Consider the following 27,371-nt stretch of genomic DNA (forward strand, 5'->3'; position numbering starts at 1 on the left):
TGCAACGGGCCGAGCTGGCTTGTCCGCGCATGCGTAGTGCGCGCTGCTGCGAACGAGACTGGGAAAGAGAGAGCAAGGGGAGGGATAGAGCTCAGCAGGAGTGGGCACACCCTTGCGCTCCGCTCTATCGCGTTTTTCCCCTTTCCCGAACATCACGGCTGCATTAGTTCCCTCTCGTTCCTTCACACAGATGACTTGCAAACTTCACGTGCTGGCGCGAGGGAAACGACAACCGCAGATGTTGCGCGCGCCTTTGGAGGAAGGGCGTGGCGCTGCCCTAGACCAGCCGTCACAGAGCTGTGTCCTCTCATTCCGTCCGCGCGTGGCTTGAAAATGTCACGCGGCAAACGGCCGAGGTGATGCGATCGTCTTTGGGGGAAAAGCGCACCGTCCAATGCGTGGTGCGGAGTTCGATATATCGAACGACCGGTGAAATTGAGTTCGATATACGACGCAGCTTTCCTATACTTTTACATGGGATTTTCAAGAGGATATTCCGCGAGTTCGATATAACCAAAATTCGATATATCCGGGTTCGATATATCCGGGTTCGACTGTAGTTAGAACAATTTTTTTTTTTTCATTTATAACACGTGTATTTCTCATGGCTTGGCCTTGAGGGGTAAAATAAAAAAATTCTATGCCCACGGTGAGATAGAAACTTAAACCCACAAATGCCGTTTTCTTGCTGAAGGGAGGCATTGAAGCCATCTCACAACACAACCATCTCACTGCAGTGGAACACAAGGCACCGAGACGAGGTTTGAAAGGTACACAGCACCTTCTTGAAGGCGCGATTCCGGCTGTTTCGTCTGCTTCAACTGATGCACTTCAAACATGTGCATCCCGCTTAGTGCAAAATAAATATGAAAAACAACTGGCTTAATGAGGCTTTTGCAATAAAAAGGCATTCTTTGACCTCCTTTAATGTCAGTGACTTCATCCAATTCAGCTAATATTGTGAGCAGCGGGAGGGTGACACTGTGGAGCCCTCAGCTATGTTTTTCTGGTTTATGTATTTTGTTGTATGCTGCGGGAGTTTTTATTCTTCTACAATGTTCTCACATCTTTGTTTCAATGCAGTGTGGAGTGTGGAGCTGTGGTATAAGATTGAACAGTGCAAAAAATAAAGTGGCGGCAGTGTTATGGCTGATTGTGAGATGGCTCCACCGACGCTCTTCAGTGAGAAAATGACGTTTACAGGTTTCAGATAGTCTATCTCGGCGCAGGCGATTACGCTTTTGCACCATGCATGGGCCAACGTTGGAAAACTTGCCACAACACAAAAGTTGTGTGCATTTTCACTGTAAACGAGCCAACGGTTGAAGCAGGAAATTGAAAGTGTTCACCATAAAAATGTAAAATACTGTACATGTGTGAGTGCCAGTTGTCAGGAGCCAAAGGAGCCTGCTGTGACTGATCATGAAAACCGCAGTGCCATGGCATGACGCTAGTAGACTTTGCAGTTACCAAGAGTTACGAAGATGCTAGGTGTAGGGTACCAGGAAAAACAAAAGCCAGGAGAGAGCAAGAGAACAAAGGCAATAGGTGCAATTGCCATGTGTGGTGTAGCGATGTGTTGTGACACTGCCAAAGTGTGACATTCAAACACACGGTTGATCCCATATCCTTCAGCTGCTATTCTTTTCAGAAAGGAAACTTTTTCAGGGCCTAGCTAAGTGTATATTTGGAGAGAGGCAACCCCTTTTCTCCTGGTGTTCTACCGTGCGCCCCGTGGAGCGACTCACCCGGTGGCCCCTTCTAGAGAGGGACGCACCCGACGGCCGGGCGGCCATGGAAAGGGCAGATGGTGTGCTGCAGGCGTGGCCACAGGCCTCCTCCTCCTCCTCCGGGGTTGGGCACCTGGCACAAGAGGCTGGAAACAGGGCTGACTTCAGCCCCTCCTCCCAGGAAGGGAAGAAGGGCACGTTCCAAACCCACCTCATGAGATGATGCACCTCTGAGGGTACGCAAGCTGAGCAGAAGGGCCGATCAGTGAGCTACTTCCCCCCCCCCCCCCCCCCCCCCCCCCCCCCCCCCCCCCCCCCCCCCCCCCCCAATTTCCCAACCAAATCTGCCACCGCTTTGGATAACAAAAGTACTCCAGGTACCTAAGCCTCCCACACAGAGACCGCACATGGTCTCTCATACACGAGGGAAAGAGGCACCTATCTACTGGTGAAATTGGAACGCGCCCGCCGGACAGAACACAAGCACAGGCACTGGCCAACCTGGGACACGTGGGCCAGGCTGAATGCCCCCGAGTCGCGGCACGCACCTCTGCAGGTGCATTTCCCTCACACGTGCAAAGCACACACAGTGGCTCACATGCGAGAGAAGTCCACTTGGATGGAATGGTCCACCACCAGGTCTGAGGGGCACAGGGGGTTGATCTTGCAGGGGTCCCCACCCAGCCGCTGCACTGCATCTCGCATGGCGGCAAAATCCACCACGGCTGGAACACCCCTGCACAGACAGGACAAACACCTCAGTGGACCAGAAAGGGTCCACATTCCCACCAAGATGGGTTAAGCTGAACTTGCCGGGATTTCTTTGACTCAAGTTTAAGCGTATTGCACTCTAATAAGTACATCTATCTCTGTTGTACTGCCTTTCACTTCTTATTTTGCGGAGTCATCACTCTGGAATTTTCAGAGTCACTCTGGGATGTTAAAGGCAAGCTGAAATGCTTTTTTTGACAACTTCCTGAAGTGCATGCATTAGAATACAGTAAAACTTGTTCATCCGGTTAACTCGGACTCGCTGAGCAGTCCTGGCAAGACTGTGTATAGTTCAATGACGGCAGACGCTCATTATCTCGGAGGGATTTACCTGCACATCGGTTAACTCTGAGAACTCCGATGAGGGCAACCAACTTTCCTGCGTAACTGTGCAATACAGCACGGATGTGCATCCACAGCGGGCAGGCAATGGAAAATTTGCTCGGCAAAAACGAAAAAACAGCGACAAAAAAAAAAAAAAGAATAACTGAAAGGCACGAAATATGACGATGATAGCGGATCATGTGAGCAGTGGTTAGGTGGCGCCAGTGACCGTGCGCTTCAAAGGGAAAAATCACATCATCATCTATATCAAGGCAGCGAGACTGTATTTTGCTGTGATATGACTGTCACTGCTGTCCCCGTGGCTGCACTGGCTGCCCGCCTGATTTCTTTGCCCCGACTGTTTGTGATGCGACGGTGACAGTGCGCGAACCATGCAAATAAGCGCCTGCTGCTCTGTTCGACTGTGTTTGGGGCTTGTTGCTGCTGCCGTTGCGCTCCACAATGATGGCGACCGCCCTTCCAGTTAAGCGAGGACAAGGTTTCCGCCGCTGGAATGCTCACCGATGACAACATATTATTGAAAGTTCTGGATGAAGATGGAAATTGTTCCGGTGATGAAAGTCATGAGCAGCCAAGGCCGCGATGTCACACTGTGAAAGAGGCCACTGGGGCTCTCGCTGTACTGGGGAAATTTTGCGTCAGATCACGCGACAGTGAGCATGCGCACCACCACTTGATGGGACTGAAAAAATTATTACGCAAATTCCGATGAAGAAACAAACAAAAGTAACAGTTTTTCATGAAATAAAGGTATATGTATGCCCAGTACTTTTTTTGTTTTCATAATAAACTCGATAATCCGGAATTCATTTAACTCTGACATTTTTGCCAGTCAATTCCGATCTGGATTAACGAGGTATAACTGTGTATGAAACTTGTAGATTAAGCTCACGAAAAGGTTTCGTGCTGCCATTTAAAGTTATGATGTAATCTACTATTAAAAATGCAACAATTCTCAACTGTGCGGTGAAACCAGACATAATTATTTATATAATTTCAACGCCTTTTGCCTTATGTGACTCACCAGATGGCACCGAACAATGCCCCGCGAGCTTTACCTTCGTTGGTCTACTTCCTCAGAGCAAACGTTCCTGCATTGGAAATGCATCACCTCTACAAATGACGTCGTCACTGGTGTCCCTACTCGTTATCGTGTACAGCGGAGAAGCCTCAATGCCGAAATGATTTCATTCAGCGATTATGTTGTCAATTTAAATGCTAGCGCAAACCGGCTTGAAATGATTTAATCTCACCCTTCAAACGTTTGGCTCCTTTAATTTAGCTGAATTCTAAAACCGCTTCAGTTGCCCTTTAAATTAAGCCAAAGCAACTTGGCAGCAACCTTTACTCTCCTATGGGACAGAAAATAAACAGCAAAAAAATGTAAGCTTTCTTGAAACCAATATGACATAGCAATACCAAAGCCACGCGCTGCTCTCAAGCATGCACCTGCAAAAAAGTATAAAAAATTGCGCCGATCTGTCGAACACCCGAAATACGTAGCTGCCATTTCATGCGAAGATAGCCTCAAAAGGAGTGCGCAACTTCAGTGTAGCCCCAGTACCCACATAGAGCCTTCCTGTCACACATTGCGCCCTCTCGCGAGAGCTGGTAGCAGTCATCACAAAAGTGGCCTGCTCTCCAGTCGTCACCCTGCCCAATATTCTAGAGCATCGGTGAATCTTGTCTTCTAGAGAGGATGCGTTTGAATTTTCTTGCGCGTTTGATGAAGATTTGGACAAGCACAGAGCATTTGGATTTTAAGTACACGAAGCATCAACACGCGTGAGGCTGTGTGAATTTTACCTGGCTGTGAGCAAAGCCAAAATAAATGCAGGCTGACATGGAAAAGTCCACTGCCATAAGAATGATAACGAATAAATTTTACTCCAGTCAATAAATACTGCATGGCTCCAAACATTTCACTTCAAGGATTTTAGCAAAAGAGTGAAAATCTGGGCCAGTTAGTACATTGTGAAGAGGAGAACCAGTCAAAAAAAAGAAAGACGAAAAGAAGAGACATACATCACGACGACTGGACAAGCAACTGTGTTTATTGAAAACGCCAAACACCCAGCAAGGCTGACAAGGGAATGTGCAACACAAGCAGTGCCACAATCCGGAAATCACATGGGGAAAAACACTCGAATCTATTGCGGGCGATCAAAGAAAGCCAATTCTTTTTCCAACAAGTGCATTGATGTCGTATTGATACTGTTAATGCTTTCCTATCTGTGCCTACTCCCATAGATAGCCCGCTATCAATGGTTTCACGATTCGAATTTTCCCGCTTTCAAAGCACTCCTTGACAAGTGACGTCATCCAATGGGAAATAGAGGAACCCTTCTTTTAGTTTTGCTTATGATTTAAATTTTCCGCCGTGCCGCGCCCGTCCAGATGGTCTCTGGAGTCAGGCGATCGACGCTAATCAATAAGCGCAAGGTGGCCGATATAAGGAAGTATAACATGGAGAAAATTGAGCATGCTGTAAAGAACGGGGGAAGCCTTAAAGCGGTAAAGAAGAAATTGGGCATAGGCAAAAACCGGATGTATGCGGTAAGGGACAAGGCGGGCAACGTCCTCACTAATATGGAAAAGATAGTCAAAGTAGCCGAGGAGTTCTATACAGATCTCTACAGTAGCCAAAGTAGTCAGGACCGTAATGAGATTGGCGGTAGGGAAAAACAGTCAGAGGTTCCACCAGTGACGAAGGACGAGGTCCAGAAAGCACTAGAAACTATGAAAAGGGGGAAATCAGCTGGAGAGGATCAGATAACTACAGATTTGCTGAAGGACGGGGGGGATATCGTGCTAGAAAAACTGGCCACCCTGTATACGCAGTGCCTGGTGTCATCGACGGTACCGGAACCATGGAAGAATGCAAACCTTATCCTCATTCACAAGAAAGGGGACTCTAAGGACCTTAAAAATTACAGACCAATCAGCTTACTGTCTGTTACGTATAAGGTATTTACTAAGGTAATCGCTAATAGAATCAGGACAGCCTTAGACTGCAATCAAGCAGGGTTTCGGAAACGGTACTCTACTATCGATCATATCCATACCATCAATCAGGTGATAGAAAAATGCTCGGAATAAAACCAGCCCTTATACATAGCATTCATTGATTACGAAAAAGCATTTGACTCAGTTGAAACCTCGGCGGTGATGCAGGCATTGCGAAATCAGGGGGTAGACGAGCCGTACGTGAAAGTGCTGGAAGATATATATAGTGGCTGCACAGCAACCATAGTTCTGCATAAAGAAAGTAACAAAATTCCCATAAGGAAAGGTGTTAGGCAAGGAGACACAATCTCCCCAGTACTATTCACAGCTTGTTTAGAGGAAGTATTCAGAGACTTGGAATGGGAGCAGTTAGGGATAAGGGTAGATGGAGAATACCTCAGTAACCTGCGATTTGCTGATGACATTGCCTTGCTAAGCAACTCGGGGGATGAACTGCAAATAATGATTGATGACCTAAACAGGAAAAGTAGAAAGGTAGGCTTGAAAATCAATATGCAGAAGACTAAGGTAATGTTCAACAGCCTCGGGAATGAACAGCAGTTTACATTAGGTAGCGAAATACTGGAAGTAGTAGGCGAATATGTCTACTTAGGACAGGTAGTAACCGCAGATCCGGACCACGAAAAGGAAATAACAAGAAGAATAAGATTGGGATGGAGCGCATTTGGCAAGCACTCGCAGATTATGACTCGCAGCTTACCAGTATCGCTCAAGAGGAAAGTATACAACAGTTGCATCTTGCCTGTACTCACCTATGGGGCTGAAACGTGGAGGCTAACCAAAAGAGTTCTACTTAAGTTGAGGACAACCCAGAGGGCTATGGAACGAAAAATGGTAGGGGTAACATCAAGAGATAGAAAGCGTGCAGAGTGGGTCAGAGAAATAACTCAAGTTACCGACATTCTAATAGAAATTAAGAAGAAGAAATGGACATGGGCAGGACATGTAGTGCGAAGAGAGGATAACCGATGGTTGCTGAGGGTAACAAACTGGATTCCAAGGGAAGGAAAGCGTAGCAGGGGGCGGCAGAAAGTTAGGTGGGCGGATGAGATTAAGAAGTTTGCAGGGGTCAAGTGGATGCAGCTAGCACAGAACCGGGTTAAGTGGAGAAATATGGGTGAGGCCTTCGCTCTGCAGTGGGTATAATCAGGCTGATGATGATGATGATGATTATGATGATGATGATGATGATGATCGACGCTGCTCATTTACATCAAGGCGTCGTGCGCTCCTGCTGCACAAAAACGGGTGTTTCCGCTGAAGTTGACACATCGAAGAGCTATTTTTTGGATGCGAACTGCAGCAGTGATGACTCGAAAGACGAATTCAGCTCTTCAGAGTTTAGCACCGACAGCGAAACTAGGACAAACCGACATGGAACGTGGACAGCCATGCCTTGATAAGTTTCATGTTCGCTCCCAAAACATTTCCACTTTTGTTGCGCACTGATCGAAAGAGACCACTGTTCTGAAGGTCACAACTGTTATCTGCAGGGTGACAACGTCTTTTGGGTAGTATATTACTTGCCGCCGGCAGCGCAGGGAGTCATGTTGTCCCTCGACTACTGTTTTCTTGCCTAACTCAGCAAATAGTGTACACAGAAAGCTAGAATTCACTGCAATGCTGCATTGGTCCCTATTGTAAAAAATGTATATTTTGAAAATTTTTTGTTGTATTTGTATCAAGAAACTTTTATACTTTTGTGCATTTTTTTTAACTACAAGTTTTTGCTGATCTTTTCTTCATGACTTATAAAATAAATATGTGGATTGTCACTAATATTACTGTGAAGAGGAATTCCTCCACTACAATATAATACTAGACACTCTTGTACCAAGCGAATTTATTTAAAGAAAAAAACTATTGACACCACCCAAAAACAATTCCTTTTCCTGCAGACAGGAATGTGTTAAGACCACTCACACTGATGAAGTAGGCCTCTAGAATTTCACGTCCTTCTTTGCCCCTACCTCTGCCAAGAATAGTAATATTGCCTAGCAGGGGGTAGCAATCACACTTCCTGCAATGATGAGGCAAGTTAGATCCATCATCAGTGGAACTCAGGGACTTGTGGTGTTCACGCAGCCAATCGTTATTACATCAGCCTGTTTGGACAATATAAACCTTTTCACAGCTAAGCGGAAACTCGTAGACCATGTGCGTGGCACACTGCGTGAACAGGTTTTCATGCTGAGTCAAACAAACCGGAGTTCTTGACCCACCTCTTGAGATGTGCGAGCCCAAGCCAGATAGCTTACAAGGGGCAGAAAACACGTCTATGCCCTGCTTTATAGCTACCTTCCAAATGTTGTGGGTTACCTTGTGAACATAAGGCATAATTTCAACTTTATTTTGCCAAGTTGCAACATCATGATCAAGCTTCACATGCTCCCTCTTTACCTTCTGAAGCAACGATTCAACCACCACTTTTAAAAGTGCTCCAGGGAACCCAGTGGCTTCCAAATGTTGGAAATCGTTGTCAAAGCTGTCTTTGATAGCGTGGTGGAAGCCTTTTTCCAATGATTTTCGAAAACGATTGATTGAAATGGCTTTTTTCAATATCTTTGAGTGAGCAGGCCAAAAAGGCAGGAGTGGTTTTTTGGCTTGGGTAAAAAAATCCAGCATAAATGCCCTTCGTCATGAAAAGTTATATGAAGTTCTAGGAACCTTATGGAATGGTGGCTAAGTAGTTCATGCGTGAAGGTTAGAGTCTGTGATAAAGCTTTGAAAGCCGTTAAAACGTCGCCTGCAACCAAGGGAAGGGAGTCATTAGCAAGAAGCTGTACAAGCACTAAGAAATCGTCAATGTACCTAAACACTACGCACATGCTTGTCATGAAGGAATCCCTAAAGCGACCTGTAAAATTTTGCTATAAATATGTGGCACAACACTGGAGCCACACTGGAACCAATGCAAATTCTTTTTTTCTGTAGGTACAGGGAACCCTTAAAATCAACCACTGTGGCGGATATATAAACGAACAGCAGTTCTAGAAAGGCATCAGCCGACAGGCTGCAAGTGTGCTGCAAGTGTTCGTTGAGGGTCGCTGGAGAGCCTGCCTCCGTAACAATGGCTCACTTATGCGTTTTTGCAGCAAAGGACATTTGTAAGCACCTTGCAATCCTTCACAGCCTTTGCCACCTTCTCCAAGTTATTGTCATTAAGGAACATTGTTTTCTGCCCCTTGTAAGCTATCTGGCTAGTGCTTGCACACCTCAAAAGGCGGGTCAAGAACTCCCGTATATTTGACTCAGCATGAGAACCTGTTCACGCAGTGTGCCACATGCGTGGTCTACAAGTTTCCGCTTACCTACAAAAAGGTATATATCAGCCAAACAGGCTGATGTATTAATCACTGGCTGCGTGAACACCACAAGTCCCTGAGTTCCACTGATGATGGATACAACTTGCCTCATCATTGCAGGAAGTGTGATTGCTACACCCTGCTAGGCAATATTACTATTCTTGGCAGAGGTCGGGGGCAAAGAAGGGCATGAAATTCTAGAGGCCTACTTCATCAGTGTGAGTGGCCTTAACAGTACCAATAAGACATTGATGCGCTTGTTGGAAAAATAAGTGGCTTTCTTTGATCGCCCGCGATAGATTCAAGTGTTTTTCCTCATGTGATTTTCGGATTGTGATGCTGCACATTCCCTGTCAGCTTTGCTGGGTATTTGCAGTCTTCAGTAAACACAGTTGCTAGTCCAGTCGTCGTGGCGTACATCTCTTCTCTTCGTCCTTTTTCTGACTGAATTTTAGCAATGCGCACAGCTAAGGCAAATGCATCCTCTCGTTAAAGAGTCTCAGAACACATCTAACTTCTAACACGATTTCTCTGAAAACAGAGCGTTTACAGGAAAAGTAAAGTAGATTGTGTTGATTATAGCGGCGTCAAAGGAGTTCCAATACATCCCGGAGCTGGGCCTATCAATGAACACCTTATCATTCTTAACATTGCAGAGTTTAAATTGCAGAATACCACACTCACGTAAAGTCCTGCAGGAGCACCCGGGCCGGCTTGAAAGCAATCTCGACATCTTTGCCCTGCAGAGACTGCCAGTCGAGGAGCGCCTCCACATCCCGCTGCTTCACTTGAAAACCATCGCAGTGGCGCACCGCACTCTCGAGTAGCACACGCACGGCAAATGGCAGCTTGCCTGGAAGGCAATGACAATGTGGCTCAGCCCCCTTCCTAAAACATATTGACCGATGAAAACCAAAAGAAAGAAATGTTGTAACCTTTGACATACTTCCATGTATCTCCTTACTAACACACATAGTAAGTCCATGTTACTCAGTGTAGTTTTTTCCTTAGGTCGTTCTTTACCTAGTGTAGCTCCTCCATCAAAACTTGCGCTCCCGCTTTATGTCTGGCATTGAATCCTTCAGGCACCGGATGCAGGCTGCCATCAATAGCTGGCTGCCCAGCTTAGAGGCAGTGCAACCGTCTGATAAACCCACAGAGTGCACATATTTAAGCACAATTTATTTCGCAACTTACATTTCATATCTTTATTTGCAAAGAAAACACGCTGGAAAGAAGGGTCCCATGGGCTAAAAGCTGTTAGCTTGACGAGGCCACAGAGCCCCATCACTTGGCAGATGGTGGTGCAACTCTACAAACAGCAAAGCAAAAATATGGCATTTGACAGCAATCATCGAGTTACACAGTGCAAATAACAGCACAAAAATAGAAACGGGATGGTATAACAGTGCATATATGTAGAAAAATTGCAAAGACAAACAGTTTGACAAGTGGAAGTGCATTTGTAAAATGCCCTTGTAATTTGTATATGTAATTTGTAATATGTCCTTAAAATGTGCAACGATGGAGATAACTATAAAACTAAATTACCTTGAACTCTATCCTCATCAAATATGCAGAAAATAGCTACAGAACATAGTAATAACACTAAAAAAGCCCACTTCATTTATTATGGAATTTTCTACCCTTCAGCACTCATTTGGGCTACATGCCAAGTTATACTGCAATGTCTGAAATTTTTAATTTTTACAGACCATGGAATAAATCGCGCTTCGGTATTTCGAGTATGTGCATGGTCTCGGTTTGATGTTAAACATGCAATATCTCTTACAATTTCTTAAAGTCGTCAGTGAAAAAATAAGATGAAAGTGAAATTTAATTATAATACCAGTGCTAAAGTTTAGTAATGTATTTTCTGAATGCAAATTGTGTTCAAGATAAAAGATCTATGCTTGACACCTGTCTCATAATTCTTTTCTGCACCCACTGCACTTCGGTGATGTTCACTTTGATCGTAGTCACCCATACTTTGCTGCAGTAACTTGTGCGAGACAGGAAGAGTGCGTCGTATATTCGTAATTTAACTTTTGTTGGTAGCAATTAACGACATTGGGTGAGCGAAATAGTTACATCAGATAGATGCAAATATTGGTGACATGCTGATCCCAGCTAAGTAGCTCAGAATACATGACACCAAAACTTTTATGCTGCCTTACGAACTGAATATGTCCCGATTTGCATGACGAAGTGGTTGTATTCCGTTGATGGCTATATCGTCAGCTCGGAAGAGTATTGCTCTGCTTTTCTGTGGATTAATCATTAGTGAATTTTTAGTGAACCAACTATGTAGTTTACCTAGTAAATTATTACATTTTTGAAATCTGGTCATTACTTAGCCTCCGAGCTAGACAAAAGGAGAGTGCTTTCATCTGTGTATATTACAAAATAGGCATTGTTATCTATGTTTACAGTGTCATTTCCAGACAAGTTAGGCCACAGCAGACAAAACATGCTTCATTGAAGAATGTCATTTGGCACTGTTAAGAAAGAGGAGTGTTCATTATATAACTAGACCAATTGTTTCCTGTTGTGCAAATATGATTTCAGTAAGGCAAAAGGTGTACCTCAGATACCATGAGTGGACAACTTGCAAGCTATAATATCATGATCAAGTAAGTATAAGGCCTTGCTGATATCAATAGAGAGATCTTGTGGGATTTGGGTTTCCAGCTGAGCCATTTGTGCCGCCGCCGCCTTTTTCCTGCGGTGTTCTTTTCTTTTCTCCTGGCTCTGTCCTGGCTCAGGTGGCACAGAGGTACCTGGACGATTTGTGGCTTGTGACTGCCGCTCTGCCACAGCTCTGCCTCGGTGTCCCAACGACCTTTTCCCGCTGGCGCCTTTTCGGCAGAAAAACAGCACTCCTTATGCTGCCGCGCTCATGCAACAATTCAAGCGGGGCCAAAAAAAGGAGACCCTCCGAGACATTGCAAGGTGCGTACCCTATTGTTCTTATCTTCCAATCTTTATTCGTACAGACCAATGTATACACGTAGCTTGCCCACTCAGGTTCATACTTTAGAGCGCAGCTTGACTGAGAATGTCGATCAGGGTCCAGCGATCCCTGTCAAGCGTACCTTGCATTGGTTGCCCAGTCACTCTCTCAAAGAGACCAACCATCCTGTGTTCACTGCGAGAGAGGTCACGGCACGCATTCCTCGTCACTTCAGGCGAGCAGCGGTACCCTGCTCCTCGCACGCTCCCGGGATGCGGTGAGTGTGTATCGCAGAAGAACGGCGTTCAATTAAACATCTCCTTTGTGAACTTCGAGACTTGTTTCATTGCAACGAACTGCTCTCTTCACTGCGGAGGCTGAGTGCGGGCTACAGTGCTTCAGTGTGTGTGTGGCAACAGCTGATCGGAGCCTCGGCTCGCACGAAACTCGAACCTGTGGTAGTTGGTGGCCCGTGTCCATATAGAAACTACAGCTGGCGCCCAACATGCAAAGTCCTACCTCCTTGAGCCATTGGATAGCACATTGGCCAAGCCTTGATGTGCGCCGACCCCTGTGCAGCACTTGGTAGCAAAACTGAAACGCACTACATGATTCTCTGGACTGCCCTGCAATGCGATCATTGACCACATGCCTCCACTGTTTGACCTTTACACCCAATGCGAAAACAGCATGTGTGATGCTGACACTACTGGCAGCTCCACACAACCGCAGCTGTGCCCCGCTAGCAGTCAGTTCTGCTCAGGGAACAGTGAGGTGTCGGCTGGACTCCCTGCAGAGACAGTGCGCTCAGATGGCTGTTCCACGAGTGTACGAGCCAGCTGGCACACAGCATTTCGACTTTTTGGTGCAGTATAGAAAGGGGAGAAAGACATAGTAGCTGATACATTATTCTGTGCCCCAATGAGGCACCTTTAAGCTGACCAGCAAAGACGGCAAAACATTGGACACAGATCGGCATGAAGGGGATGCTCGCAAATGGGCCCACTCATTGTGCTGTCCAGGCAAGTAGCGCTTCGTCAAATGGGCAAAAGGGAAAGCTCTCTGTGAGTACCTCTGAGACGCTAGCAGATGTTTTGGGTGGGACAAAACCAGGCTCTCCTTTGGGATGACTGTTTTCAATCATGCAAAGCTATGACAGCAATGCAAAATGAGCCCTTTTTTTTTTTAAAGGTGAGCGATGGTCTCTGGGAGACAGAGTGTCCTCACACTACTTCTACTGAGCAAGCACAGGAGAGCAAGCGCCAGCGTGTGTCTTGACGAGCATCAGGGATTCATATTTACTGGACCATGACAGCCTCCTGACATAGCCAAGGACGATGAGTCCCTTGACCCATCTATGGTAGTTATCCCCAAAAGTCAGATTGTGTTTCTCTCATGACGAACCATTGCTCAGTCACCTGACTGGCTCCAAAGTTTTCACGAATCTGAGTCAATCCGTGACGTGAAGTGCAAGATTTCCAACTAATGTCGTCCCTGTGATGTCTGCCAAATGGTGAAGTCAAGGGGTGGCAAGCCAACAGGCATGGTGAAACCAGTTGACAGTATATGTCCATGGCAGATGGCCACCTGCAATTTGATGGGGCCTTACCCCAGAACCAAACAGGTGCTCATTTACCTGGAAATAGTCAATGGCCCTAATTCTAAGTGGGCCAAGTAGTACCCTCTTCGGAAAGTGTCAGTAGGAGCGATGCTGGATAAACTCCAAGAAGCTTTCTGCCAGTTCAGCTTTCCAGAAAGGCTTATCACAGACACTGCATCCTATTTCACCGCTTGGGTGTTTGGCAATATGTGCCACTCCCTCAGAAACAAGCACTACACCACTTCATCCTACTATACCCAGTCCAACATGAACAAATGGATCAACAGAACACTGAAGCCAATGCTGGAGGCCTTTGGAGTGGGTTTGTGTTCGCCATTCGAACAGCCCAGAATTGCTCAACTGGTTTCTCTACTACCTTCCTCAATTTCGGAAGGGAGCTGGTAAATCTGATGTCGAGTCATTCAGAACCAGCTTGGGGAAGAGAAGGTGCAAGCAAACTGCTTGTGTCTTGAGACCAGCTATGTCAGGCTCTCACAAGAGCAACGCAGAGTTTGCCAGCAGCCAGAGCCCAGCAGAAGGCTCATATTACCACAAGCACTGCAGCCTTACTTTTCAAATGGGCGACCTTGTACTGAAGCACAACCACGATCTCAGTGATGCAAGCAAGGGTTTCCTAAGTGTCTTGGTCCATACTGGGTGGTCAGAGTCTGGTCACCACTCGTGTCCCTGCTGGAGGATCCCCCTACTCGTGTGTACCTGAAGGCCTATGTGTCACAGTGTGATGAGCTTGTGTCAGTGCCCTGTCACCACAGGCAAACAGAAGCACACCTGGTGCAGCAGAACGCAAGGGTGCCCCGCATCGATACAACCTGAGGCAATGGTCACCTGTATGATTGATGCTGGACAATAGACGTTATCCGCAACCAAAGGCATACCGCCTTACCGTGCAAGATTTCATGTCAGACCGTATATTCAGAAGCAAGGTTGTTTCCCCTTTTCTTTTCTTGCCCACTCAGTACAAGCCCTGTGAGTGTTAATATTTTATTTCGTCTCTCCTGGCATATTTCGTTTCCGTTCTCACTTCCTATGTATACAGAGATTGTGCCTTCTTTTGTACAGTACGTCTTTTCTCTCCTCTTTCCATTTGAACAAGCGAAGATTGCTTATTAAGGAGCCCCATATCGCGGCTGTTTCCGATTGTCACAAGCTGCCTCACCTATTATACAGCGGAAGTTGCGGGAGCTTCTGCCCCAGATATAGAGAAATTCACGGGACCCCACCGCACCTCTGGGCAAGAATCAGCCTGCCGGCAGGGGCAGCAACTGCCTGCCCTTGACGCGGACACTGCGCATAAGGCAAGTGTGTAAAATAACCCACCGCAGGACACCCGAGCCAGTGCGCCTGGGGAGATTCAGACTTCCGGCCACTCTCGCGGCGCTCCGAGAAAGCGTATTGTGTTTCTTCGGGCCTGCGATCGACGCATCGTTCTCTGCACCTGTACGGCCGCCGCTACCGAGCAACCCAGCCTTCAACGCCTCAACAAACAAGAAAGCCGTGAAAATTTCATTCACCACAGACTGTTGTTCAATCGAGCATTATTTCTGCTTTTGTTAACCTTTACCCGACTTAGTAATAATTGTCGCTGTGTTTTCTTTGTGACTTTTGCCCATACTTATACCTAGAATACTTGCTTTGTTCACTTTATAGTCATCTTTTGTTGCAGCGTTTTGTTCGTTGCCGGGTTTTCCTCTTTTCATTTAATTAGTAGTTTTTTAATCAATATCTTGTCATGGCATTTTATTTCTTTATTGTACTCTATTATTATGCAGTGTAATTCGGACTACTATTTATAAACATTCAACTGTGTGTAAAGAAAGTGACTTATTTGAACTTATTCCTCAATCACATGCCGACACCCGTGCTTCACGGGTTGACCTGCCTAACTTTTAGATGTGTTCTCAAACCTCATAGAATGACGACGAGCAACCGTAAAGGGGATCCTGCGCCTCTTTTGACAGTAAAGGGGGGGGGGGGGGGGGGGTTGTGACATAATTGGCGTCCGCAACAGGACTGGTCAGCCAAGTGTCGGTGAGAGAGAGAGAATTTTTTTTTAGTGTTGTGTCTTAGCACTTCATAATGCTTCACTCCTAAGACGGCTGATGTAGAGTTAGAACGACTTGTTGAGTATGGAAGAACTTTTGGCTTTGAGGGTCAAGAGCTGCTCAAATGGGTAGATCAGGAGCGAGCTCGTGGCAAGAAAAGCAATGAGGAACGTGCGCGGCGGAAAGAGGAGTTTGATTTACGGATGGCAGAGATGAAAGAAAAGGAGAGTCGCAGAAAGCCCAACTCCGGTTAGTGGAGAAAAGGAGTTACTGATGCTCCGACGAGACCTACCAAATAATCCGGCAACTGACGCTAATAGCTCCGGAGAGACAAGGTCAGAAATGGGGGAGAGTCAAGTTGGTCGGCCAGAACACATAAGCACACACAAACTGATGCCAGTTTTTAATGAGGGCAGGGACGACCTTGACGCTTACCTCATGCGTTTCGAGAGTGTCACTGTGAGTCAGAATTGGCCTCACGATCAGTGGGCTACAGCCCTTAGTCTACGTTTAAGCGGCGAAGCGCTCAGCGTTTTTAGTCTCATGTCTGCGTCCGAGTGCTTGGACTGCAACAAGCACTGGCAGGCACTCACGATTCACTTCCGAATGACAGAGGAACAGTTCCGAGAAAAATTCAAGTCTGCTAGTCCCCGGAATGAGGAAACGTGCTCACAATTCGTGACGCATCGACAGAACTTCCTAAACAGATGGATAGAGCTGTCGGACACAAAGAAAGATTACGCAGATCTCTTGGACCTGATTCTAAAGGAACAGTTCCTTTCTAACTGTGCCACTCTGCTAAAATGTTTTTGAAAGAAAAGAAGGACACATTCTTCTCGGAAACAGTAGCAAGGGCAGAAAAGTATGTGGAGGCCCATGGCTGGTCAAACTTCGGAAAGCGAAGTATCCCGAAAGACAAGGCAGAAAATGCCATCTCCAAAACTACCGAGAGAAAGGGAAAGGGAAGATGAAAAGAAATGTTTTATTTGTTCACGCACAGGACACCCCCCCAATATTGCCAGGCCGCCACCTCCGACAGATCGGGACCGCCTAAGAAATGTCACAAATGCGACAAGCCAGGTCATCCAAGCTGGAGATGCTGGGCAAATGGGGCCCCAAAACAGAGAGAAAATCGGGATTCCGCTGCAGTATGCGTTGAGAATGGATACCTCGAACTTAAGAACGGAGGAAAGATTCGCGTCATCAATGCTGGCTTCACCAGTAAAGAATGCACAGTCAGGGAATGCTTACCTGTCGTAGCCGGCATGATTGGGGGCCAGACAGTCCGAGTCTTGAGAGACACAGGCTGCAACACGGTGGTGGTAAGGAAGAACTTAGTACGGAGGGAAGATATCATCGATACGAAGTCTCCTGTTTACCTACTTGACCGCTCAGTCCTAATGATCCCAGAAGCTTGGCTCGATGTCGACACCCCATACTTTAAAGGGACAGAACACTGGCCAAAATATGTCATGAGATTATGGAGGAGATGAAAAGATCTTGCCTCATATAGTACAAATCGAGCACTACAATATCAAAGAAAAGAGGCTTTACAATTTTAATTTGCCATTAAAAATCGCATAAAAACAACAGAGGCACTATCTAGCGGAGAAACCCTAGTACTTTCAGTTTAGCCCCCCACGTGACTACATGTCAGCAAAATATGCACCCCCTATCCAAACCGGCACAAGACAACAGAAAGCAAGACTACAAAGTCCGCTGAAGTAAAAGTCGAACAGTTAGCGCCTGACACCGAGAGCACCACACCCATCCATTTGGGATGCAACTAAAGCTTGTCCGGTACTGGCTAGAGCGCAGGCGTGCAGGAATAAAACGCTGAAAAAGGTAAAAGTCCTGCAAGGCCTCCCTAGTGTATGCCAGGAAGAGTTGGTTCAAGAGCAAGAGAATGACGCGACCCTACGCTCGTGCTTCGATCGCGTAGACCAGCCACAAGCGAAGAAAGGAAAGGGCAGCCACCAGTTTTTCATGGCTAGCGGCGTTCTTCAGTTGGAAATATGTCGCCGAGTCAGGCGGGGAGTACACTCAAGTTGTTGTGCCCCAAAAGTGCAGATCAGCTATTCTCAAGCTCGCACATGATGGGTCGATGGGAGGCCACCAAGGCGCGAAGAAAAGCCTACTGAAGCTTCAGACAGAATTCTTCTGGCCCGCAATGCAGGCTGGCGCTAAGCGGTTCGTTGCCTCTTACGATTTATGCCAATGCACAACTCCGAAGGGTCACACCACATGAGCGCCTGTGGTTCGAGTGCCCGTCATTGAGACCCCGTTCTAGAGGGTGGCGATAGACATTGTTGGCCCACTCAACCCGAAGTCCGCTCAAGGTAATCGGTACATCCTGACCATGGTGGACTATGCCACTCGGTACCCTGATGCAGTCGCACTTCCTAGCATAGAGACCGAAAGGGTAGCCGAAGCACTTGTCGAAATGTTTTCCCGTGTAGGAGTGCCCAGAGAGGTCCTCAGTGACAGGGGCACTAATTTTACGTTCGAAGTAATGAAAGAGGTTAGCCGTCTGTTGTCAGTAAAAACAGCTGCATACCTCTCCCTACCACCCGATAGCGAACGGCCTAGTCGAACGATTTAACTACACGCTAAAACAAATGCTCAAGCGCATGTGTCAGGAGAGACCAACTGATTGGGATCGCTACCTGGCTCCACTCCTGTTCGCATACAGGGAAGTACCCCAAGAAAGCCTCGGCTTTTCCCCATTCGAACTGCTATATGGGCGAAATATGTGTGGACCCCTGGTTGCACTTACAGAGCTTTGGACGAATGCAACCATCCCTGATGAGTTGCGAACTACGTACAAGTATGTGCTTGCTCTACGGGACAGACTGGAGAATACCTGTAAACTTGCCCACGAAGAGCTAGAGCGCGCAGGAGAGCATTATAACCGCTACTACAACATCAAGAGCCGCAAACGCTCACTCAAACCGGGAGAGAATGTTCTTATCCTTCTTCCCACAAAGCCCAATAAGCTGCTCATGCAATGGAAGGGTCCTTTTTTTGGTCATCAACCGCAGGGGCGATGTCGACTATGAAGTGGATTTGGGCCATGCCACAAAAATATTCCACATCAATGTGCTCAAGAGATACCAGCAAAGAAAAGAAGACACCATCGTGGCAGCTGTCGGTGCAGTAATATCAGCAGAAGACACAGATGCTGGAGAGATAGAGCTTCCTAAGCCCTCCCAGACGCAGTCTATCGGGGATGTGCCCATTTCCGAGAAACTGACCAACATAGACCAGAATGAAGCCAAGAAACTTCTGCAACAGTACAAAAGCATATTTTCAGACCTTCCGGGAAAGAACACGCTGATCGAGTGCCAACTGGAGTTACAGAGCGACAGGCCAATAAATGTAAAACAATGTCCACTACCGTAAGCTTTGAGACAGGCAATTGCATCAGAAGTGGACGACTTGCTCCAATTAGACATATGAGCCATCGGAGTCGCCCTACAACTCCTCTGTGATTGTCGTAGGCAAGCCTGACGGGACGCATCGGCTATGTATTGACTTTCGGAAGCTAAACGAAGTCATCGCAGCCGACGCCTAGTCCTTACACGTGCGGAGAACCTTATCGCCTCGGTAGGCCGCAAGAAATTCTTTTCCAGGCTGGACTTATCTAAGGGATATTGGCAAGTGCCGTTGTCCCCCGATTCAAAGGCGATGACTGCTTTCACGGATGTGCACGGGGAGGTTTCAATTCCAACCCTTCGAAATACGCCAGCCATCTTTACGAAGCTGATGCGGACCATCTTGGCCAATATTCCCGACGTGCGTACTACTTCGACGATGTGCTCAAAGTGCAAGTGTGCAAGTGCGACATGGGAACAGCATCGCCAAACATTGTATGAGGTCTTTGCTCAAATCGAAGTGGCTGGTCTCACCATCAAACTGCTCAAATGCGAGATCAGAATAGAAACCATAGCATTCCTGGGCCACCAAATTGCATCCGAAGAATTGTCACCCCTCACCAAGACACTATAGAAGATACAAGAAGCTTCACTTCCAACAACAAAGAAGCAGGTCCGATCCTTCTTAGGAGTAACGGGTAACTACCGTGATTTCATTCCGAACTATGCTGACCTGACCTGTCCTCTGTCAGATCTAACACGGAAGGGTCAACCTTCAGTCGTGAGCTGGGGCCCCGAGCAAGAACGGGCTTTCAAGAACTTGCGGGAAAAACTGGCTGAGGCACCGATTCTGAACTTCCAGATTTTGACAGGGAATTCGTCCAGCGAACGGATGCTTCTGAAAGAGGTATTGGAGCCGTTCTGCTTCAATCACATGACGAAATCTTGCACCCAGTTGCCTATGCGAGCCGCAAGTTGCTCCCTCGAGAGGTAGCCTATTCAACCACTGAGAAAGAGGCTTTAGCACTCGTTTGGGGAATCAAGAAATTTCAAGTCTTTCTTTACGGCAAAAGGTTTCTCATTCAGACGGATCACCAGCCTTTGAAGTCCATAAAAGAAACAAAATCTGCGAACAGCCGCGTTCTTCACTGGAGTATTAAGCTTTAGGAATACAACTTCCATGTCATGTATATTAAAGGCAGAGAGAACGTGGGAGCAGATTACATGAGCCGGCTGTAATAATTATTCAGCTTGCACTACTACCTAGCTGCATTGTGTTGATTGTGTAATGAAAATCGTACACGATGTGCCTGTCTATTTGTGCTCACTTGATTGTTATCAGTGATCGTGACTTGTGACATGTACTCAAGACATGACCGACGAACTACAGTGCTGTGGTGCTGTGCGGGTTCTGATCAGTGCGTATATGGTAAGCGTCATGAACCGTAGTGAGTGACGAATGATCTTAAGTGCATCGAACGGACCCAATCTACTGCACCCCTCTATCGGGGCGTAATAACATCGTACTCGGCGCTTGTGTATTCTCCAGTGGGGTGCGGGTGCTTATACCCCAGATATAGAGCGAAATTCACGGGACCCCGCCACTCCTCTGGGCAAGATTCAGCCTGTCGGCAGGGGCAGCGACCAACTGTCCTTGACGTGGACGCTGCGCACAAGACAAGTGTATAAAATAACCGACCGCAGAACGCCCGCACCAGAGCGCCTGGGGAAATTCAGACTTCCGGCCACTCTCGCGGCGCTCCGAGAAAGCGTATTGTGTTTCTTCGGGCCCGCAATCGACGCATCGTTCCCTGCACCAGTACAGCCGCCGCTACCGAGCAACTCAGCCTTCAACGCCTCAACAAACAAGAAAGCCGTGAAAATTTCATTCACCACAGACTGTTGTTCAATCGAACATTATTTTCACTTTTGTTAACCTTTACCTGACTTAGTAATAATTTTCACTGTGTTTTCTATGTGACTTTTGCCCATACTTATACCTAGAATACTTGCTTTATTAACTTTATAGTCATCTTTTGTCACAGCGTTTTGTTCATTGCATATTGATAAACAAACGACGAATTAAATGACAAGAGAAAAACTCTTGTCATTTAATTCGTCATTTGTTTATCAATATCTTGTCGTGGAGTTTTATTTTTTATTGTACTCTATTATTATGCAGCGTAATTCGGAACACTATTTATAAACATTCAATTGTTTGTAAAGAAAGTGACCTATTTGAACTTATTCCTCAATCACACACCAACACACGTGCTTCCCGGGTTGACCAGCCTAACAATTAAATTCGTTCTCAAACCTCATAGAGGGACGACATGTAACCGTAAAGGGGATCCCGTGCCTCTTTTGACCATAAATGGGGGGGGGGGGGGGGTGATACCTATGCGTGTGGAGGGGAAGTTGGTGACATCTGGGGTGCATGGACGATGCCCACTTTCACTCAAGACCACCGTGGCTATGGCTGCTAAGGTGCTTGGGGACAGCTTAACCCCTGAAGATCGATGTCACCCTTTTGTGGTGTGCGAGTGGCTGTGCATGCACGTGCCCACAAACGGAGGCGATGGCTTTGTGCTGCGTGTGCTCTTCAGCGCGTGTGTGAGCATGGTGGGAAACAGTGCGCCTTGGATCGCTGCAGAGTTTCCACGCTTCAAGCCTCTTCAACGACCTTGTTTCCACACCGACAGAGATTATCTCCAGCCAGCAACTGCCAACTGGCCACCAAGAATTAGCAGGCTCCTGGAGTGGCACCCACGAACATGAAAACTTTGCCCTTGACATCCTTCTGTACACAGTTGTATTTAGTTGGTCTTCTGAACTCTGAATATATTCTTCAAGTCTTTTTTCTATTTTTGTGCGTCTTGCCAGTGTTTGTCTTTCTTGTGCACCTTGCCTTTTAGGCATCTTTTTGGCTGGAGCTGAAATGCAGTTTGACGGCTACGTGATGATAGCATTGTTTGTATGCTTGGGGACCTGCTGGCATGCTTTTGCTGATGGGTAGGAGGGCAATTAAGGAGAGGCGAATGCAGGATTCGGGCTGCCTATCGCGCCCTTTTCACAGCAATAGCCCGTTTCCTATGGTGCTCTCCTATTTTCCTTTCTCTTGCCTCAGGTGGCAGAGAAGTGTCCGAAAAACTTGTGACTGTCACTCAGCCAAACCTCCTCCCTAGCGTGTTAATGCCCTTTCCCATTGGCGCCTTACAGCGATAACATGGCCCCGTTTCAACTGCCGTGCTCGCGTGAGTAGACCGAGTGGGGCCAAGAGAGAGACCCTTTCAAGACATTGCAAGGTATGTACACTACTGTTTCTCCATCAGCCTTTCTCCGCGCAGTCCAGTGTGTACTCAAGCTCACGGTGTTCATGATCAAGGAATTGAAGCTTCAACTAACAGTAGCGAGGCTGTTGCACAATGCTTATAATGCATTATATAATACTTTATAAGGTAAAGTTTATAAAGTTTATAATACATTATTTTATCTATGCTTAACCAGTCAGTTAATCTAAACTGCTACATTAAAAAGAAAAGACAAGCTGGAACTGAAAATCTGCTCATGCCATGGCTGACAACATGTGTTTCGGATTAATTCTTTCAGTACAAACTGGTTTATCCCTTTTGTCTCACATGTGCATGTCATTTGCCTGTTCAGCCACCTGGCAAAGCTTCAACATCAAACTCTCTAATGCACATTTTATCCTACACAGATATGTATCAAAGCGTGCAATTTATACAGAATTCATGGTAAACCGTGATGCCCCATCTGGGCTTTAGCTTCCGTTTTCAGTGTGTTTGTTCGAGATTGTGTTTTCCGTCGCTTTTTTCGTGAAACTACACCCAATTTGCATTGAATGCTTTTTATTTGTATATGCAGTCCAAGTGGAAGCCTCATTCCACTTAGCTTTTGTTACTTTCCCAACCATTATTTTCTTTTAAGTGATGTGACATGTAGTCTTACCTTGCAGAAGTGTACCTGTCTGCTCCTGAACTGTATGCGGAAGAGCACCTCATTAAGCTGCACTCAAATGCTTTTATCCAACACACAGTTTTTCCTTCAGAGAGGAAGCAGAAGTTCTAATACTGTTTAATAATTGCAGAATTGAGTGAGAAGAAGAAAAAAACAAGGTGCACTGGGTCTGCCTGGATTCCACACACTGCTATGCACATCTACCAGCACAGCCTTATTGCAGCCCCAGCGCATAGCTCAGAGCAAAGACCCGGTGAGAGATAATGTGATAACAGGCTCTCACTGCTTGACCTTGTTTCCCAATTTGGTGTCCCCCAGCAAGTAGACCCACTGCATTTCTAGATGGCATTTTTGGTTGCTTTCATTCACCAAGGTCCAAGAATTTTAAAAAGAATTAGGAGACCGCAGCTGGGTGCAACCAGCAACACATACTAGTTTACCATCATGCCATGCCAGAGAGCTTTTGACATCGTGCTTATTTGGTTTATTAGCTAAGATGAATTATGCAAAATTTCTGACATTCATTTTAAGGCTAAAGTGCCTTTCATTAGGCTGTCACTGAAGCAACCAATTGAGTTTTCAATGGCAACTGCATCCTGAGTGGTTCTTCTTTTTTGCACTCAAATAAAGCCCACAAAGTATGAAAAATAATCTACACTACCACACTGCACTACTGCCAACTGCGTTTTGAAGGAACTAAAAGTAAGCACTGAGGTAGCCGCTGCTCAGTCTGATGGATTGCTGCAGAGTTATAAACACACGGACTACCCTGAACGATGAGACTTGATTGCTGTCTCTTCCATTGTTTTGTCTAAGCTCCACCAGATCTGGCTGTCAGTCGCCAGCCCATCATTTATTGCAAGTCATGGTGTGCTTATCTTGGTCCAGAAAAATGTGCTGATGCATTTTTAATTACACCCACGGTGGCGCCTGCTGCTCACCTATGTGACCACACACCCTTCATTCCATTCAAAATATGTTTGGCAGCACCACAATACGGTGGAGCAGAATCACATTATACCTTTTTTTTTTTTTCATATCTGAATAGCTTTCTTCAAACTCTGGGAAAGAATAGAAAGCACATTCTTCAATGCTTTCCCGACCACCTCTTCAATTTATAGAAATGCATTTGACCATACAGTGAAGATCAACACTTGTGTGTAATTCACCACAATTATTTAATAATTATAATTTTAACAACACAGCAAAATGCGCAACACGATGAAGAACTTTGCTGGTTTCACCCAGCTGCAGTGCCCCGCAGATTTTTTATCCTTGGCTCAAGTTGCGTCAAGCATCCCGCATTGCCAAAGACTGGTATGTTTTTGGTGCACACTCTGGTGGAACACTCCTGGCAAAATGACTACCACTCAAATGACCAAGGAAGCAAAGTTAATGGGGTGCAGTGCTGCAGGAAGCGCATTACAAGATATTTAAGCACCGTGGGCCGTCAACAGCCTTTTTGCTTCAACAATTTTCCCCAATCCTTGTGGTTCAGCACGCACATGGCAGTCTAATGAGTGTTACCAGGCACAAATTGTCTTGTAAATGCAAGCATCCTAAATTAGAAGGCTGACTTATGGGACAGCTAAGATGGTTCGCTGCTTTTGTGCTGCAATATTCATGTCAAAAAGAGCATGTATTCAGCTGCCCTGTGTCCACTCCTGCAAAGCTGTTGAGATAGCGGTGTCTGTATATAAACAATCTGCCCAGCCACTATAGTTGCACCAGTCTCGTAATTAGACAAGCTGCATAAGTTATGCCTATATTCAGACAAAATACATACATGCCACATTTAAAAAGTCTTAAACAGTTAATACATTTAATGTACTTTAAACAGTTGATTCATTTGGCAGAACTTGTCATAGAGTATGAATCATACGATATGGCCACACATTAACGGTGGCCACAAAATGCCCTCAACCTTGAGTAGCAGTCAGTGCACTTCTGCAAGCTTAGCTTAGTGAAATGATAACAGGTTTCTTGGTTCATAGTTTTGATCATACAAACACTGTGGTAGATTAGAGAGAGTACTTCAACCATCTCTGTCAAATAAAGCTTGTTGAAATACAGCACCAAACCTGCTCCCTCGCATGGTCCGTGTCTTCTTTTGCACTCCTGAACCTCCTCCTGTTAGCTGAACCATCTACTTTTCTTCACTGATTTCATGTAGTTAGTGTACTAACTGCAAATGATGGGGAAGAAGGTTACAGGCATTTATACACCTTACACAGGACAGCCATGTAAGTGCTGGCTCTCCAACGTTCTGCCCAAGCCAGGGGTCTGCATTGTAACATTCAGTCTTGGGAAACCCTAGCAGCTTTCTAAACAGTGCTGGACTTCCAACCTGTGAAAAGAACTATTTCTAGCTGTGCACTGAAATAGTCTGTCACAAGCAGTTACAGTATGACTGATTCCGGAATTAGGCAATGGAAATGTGACAGCACTAGGAAGAAAACCCAGTTTGAGAACTTTTGTACTTAGCCAACACAAAGAATGCACAGCTGATATCCATCAATCCAAGTGTGCACACATGCACAAGCATGCATCAATGATTACAAGGAAAGACACCATGGTTCGGGTTTCCCAAGGCAGATGTTATAGCATTAAAACCGGTTGCATGAAAGGCGTCACTGTAGATGTATTTTGTCTGTGTGAAATCTGAAAAACCATGCAGCAATGTGGCCATTCCCTTTCAATGGAGGAACAACTTTAACCCTGACCAAGCATGTATGTACCGAACTAGCAGCCTGTAGGTATGTAAACAGTACGTCAAAAAGCTGCATACCTGTTAACACTGTCAGCGCACTGTCTTGTCCACAAAATGAAATCATTTTTCCACATACGTAAGTTGACTCTGGCAGACCGTAATGGAAGAAAACAGCACACAAGACATGCCAGTGCAACAGGAAAATTAGAATGAAAACACCAATGGCGTCTTGCTGCGTCCCATAGCTCGGTATTTGCTTCATCCGCAAATCTGGACAGAACCGGCAACTCGTCTTGGTTCACACTCGTGGCGTGGTCGCACGACCCGCGCTGACGCTCGCTAGTAAGCAGTCATAAACTCACCATAGCGGGCATCCTTAAGGTCAGGAAGGCTGTAATACCGGTACTCCTTGCCATCCACGGTCAAAGTTTTCAAGCAGCCACTGTACGGGTTCACTGTAAATACCACAATTTCACCCATCGGTGCCCAGCTAATCACGCAACAAAACAACGCTATCTCGGCCTTTCTCGGTAAGCTTTTCGCTGAAGCAGCAGTTGGAGCATTGCGTTGCGCCTTTCCGCTTGTTAAAACAAAATCGCTGTTTGAACAAGGCTAAACGTAAGCACAAGCAGGGAAGAGGTGACAGAAGGGGGAAATCTGCGATTGCTCAACGCTTAATACCTATACGATTGACCACGGACGAATTCAAACCTCAGCTAGTATGCAAACACAGTCAGCTGATACGTTGACAACGGCTCCTTCACAGCGATATTAGATGCTTTTAATTGGGCCGCTCACGGAACACCGCTTCGGGGTCGGCGTCTTGCACCCTGTGCGACGCGGGAGGAACAGCAGCAGCAAAGAGCGTACCGCTAGCCATAACCGCAGACACGGAGCTCACGTAGCGCCGGGCAAGAACAGCTTCCACCACACAGCCAGAAGACCGCACTCCCGTCCGAACCGACTAGTGTCTAGTGTTCTGATAAATAGAAAGGAGGAAAACGAGTTGGTCTCTAATCTTTCCGGCAGTGGAACTCGCCACCTCATCACATGATTGGTGCACAAACAAGCAGAGCAGCAAGAGGAAGCTACGGCGGCTACGGATAGCCACCATAACATACTACGGAGAGGAACGAACGTCGAGCAGTCTGAACTTCAAAATAGTGAGAGCACTCAGCCAACCTATGGTAGCTAGCGTGGCAACCAAAAGAGGCGCTGCGATCAGCAGCGACTATATAGGGTGCGTTCCAATTCTTAGACGTCTAGCAAGACTGCTTCGTAGACGTCTACGTAGACGTCTACGGGTTCGCGTATTGGAACGCGTCTACCTGTCTACGCCTGGCGTCACCTCGCGGCATAAAGGTTGAACTAAAACGTTTGAATAATTATTATAACGCTGTTTTCTTTAAAGATTTGCGACAATACAGGTGAAAATCACGTTTTTAACGGTTTGCCGATTTTTTGCAGCAACAATATTACATGTGTAATCGCCACAACGTAGATAGACTATTAATA

At 46.3% G+C, this 27,371-nt stretch overlaps 1 protein-coding gene across 2 annotated transcripts in view; it reads right to left on the reverse strand.

Annotated features, from left to right (window-relative positions):
- The window catches only part of LOC146187581 (cytoplasmic aconitate hydratase-like), a 192,992-nt gene extending 165,984 nt beyond the window's left edge, over positions 1–27,008 (reverse strand). Inside the window, exons 1-5 of one of the 2 annotated variants that reach the window (XM_084607747.1) lie at positions 26,727–27,008; positions 26,219–26,311; positions 9,863–10,031; positions 2,329–2,466; positions 1,778–1,876 (exon numbers count right to left, since the gene is read on the reverse strand). In XM_084607747.1, coding sequence (XP_084463873.1) covers positions 1,778–1,876; positions 2,329–2,466; positions 9,863–10,031; positions 26,219–26,311; positions 26,727–26,736 — 509 coding nt within the window. In that variant the 5' untranslated portion in view covers positions 26,737–27,008. The remainder of the gene's footprint in view (positions 1–1,777; positions 1,877–2,328; positions 2,467–9,862; positions 10,032–26,218; positions 26,312–26,726) is intronic. The other variant, XM_084607748.1, reaches the window with a different exon arrangement.
- Between the last annotated feature and the right edge of the window lie 363 nt (positions 27,009–27,371).

This window comes from Amblyomma maculatum, chromosome 6 (assembly GCF_055883805.1).
Source record: "Amblyomma maculatum isolate TAMU_Amacu chromosome 6, ASM5588380v1, whole genome shotgun sequence".
NCBI lineage: Eukaryota > Metazoa > Arthropoda > Arachnida > Ixodida > Ixodidae > Amblyomma > Amblyomma maculatum.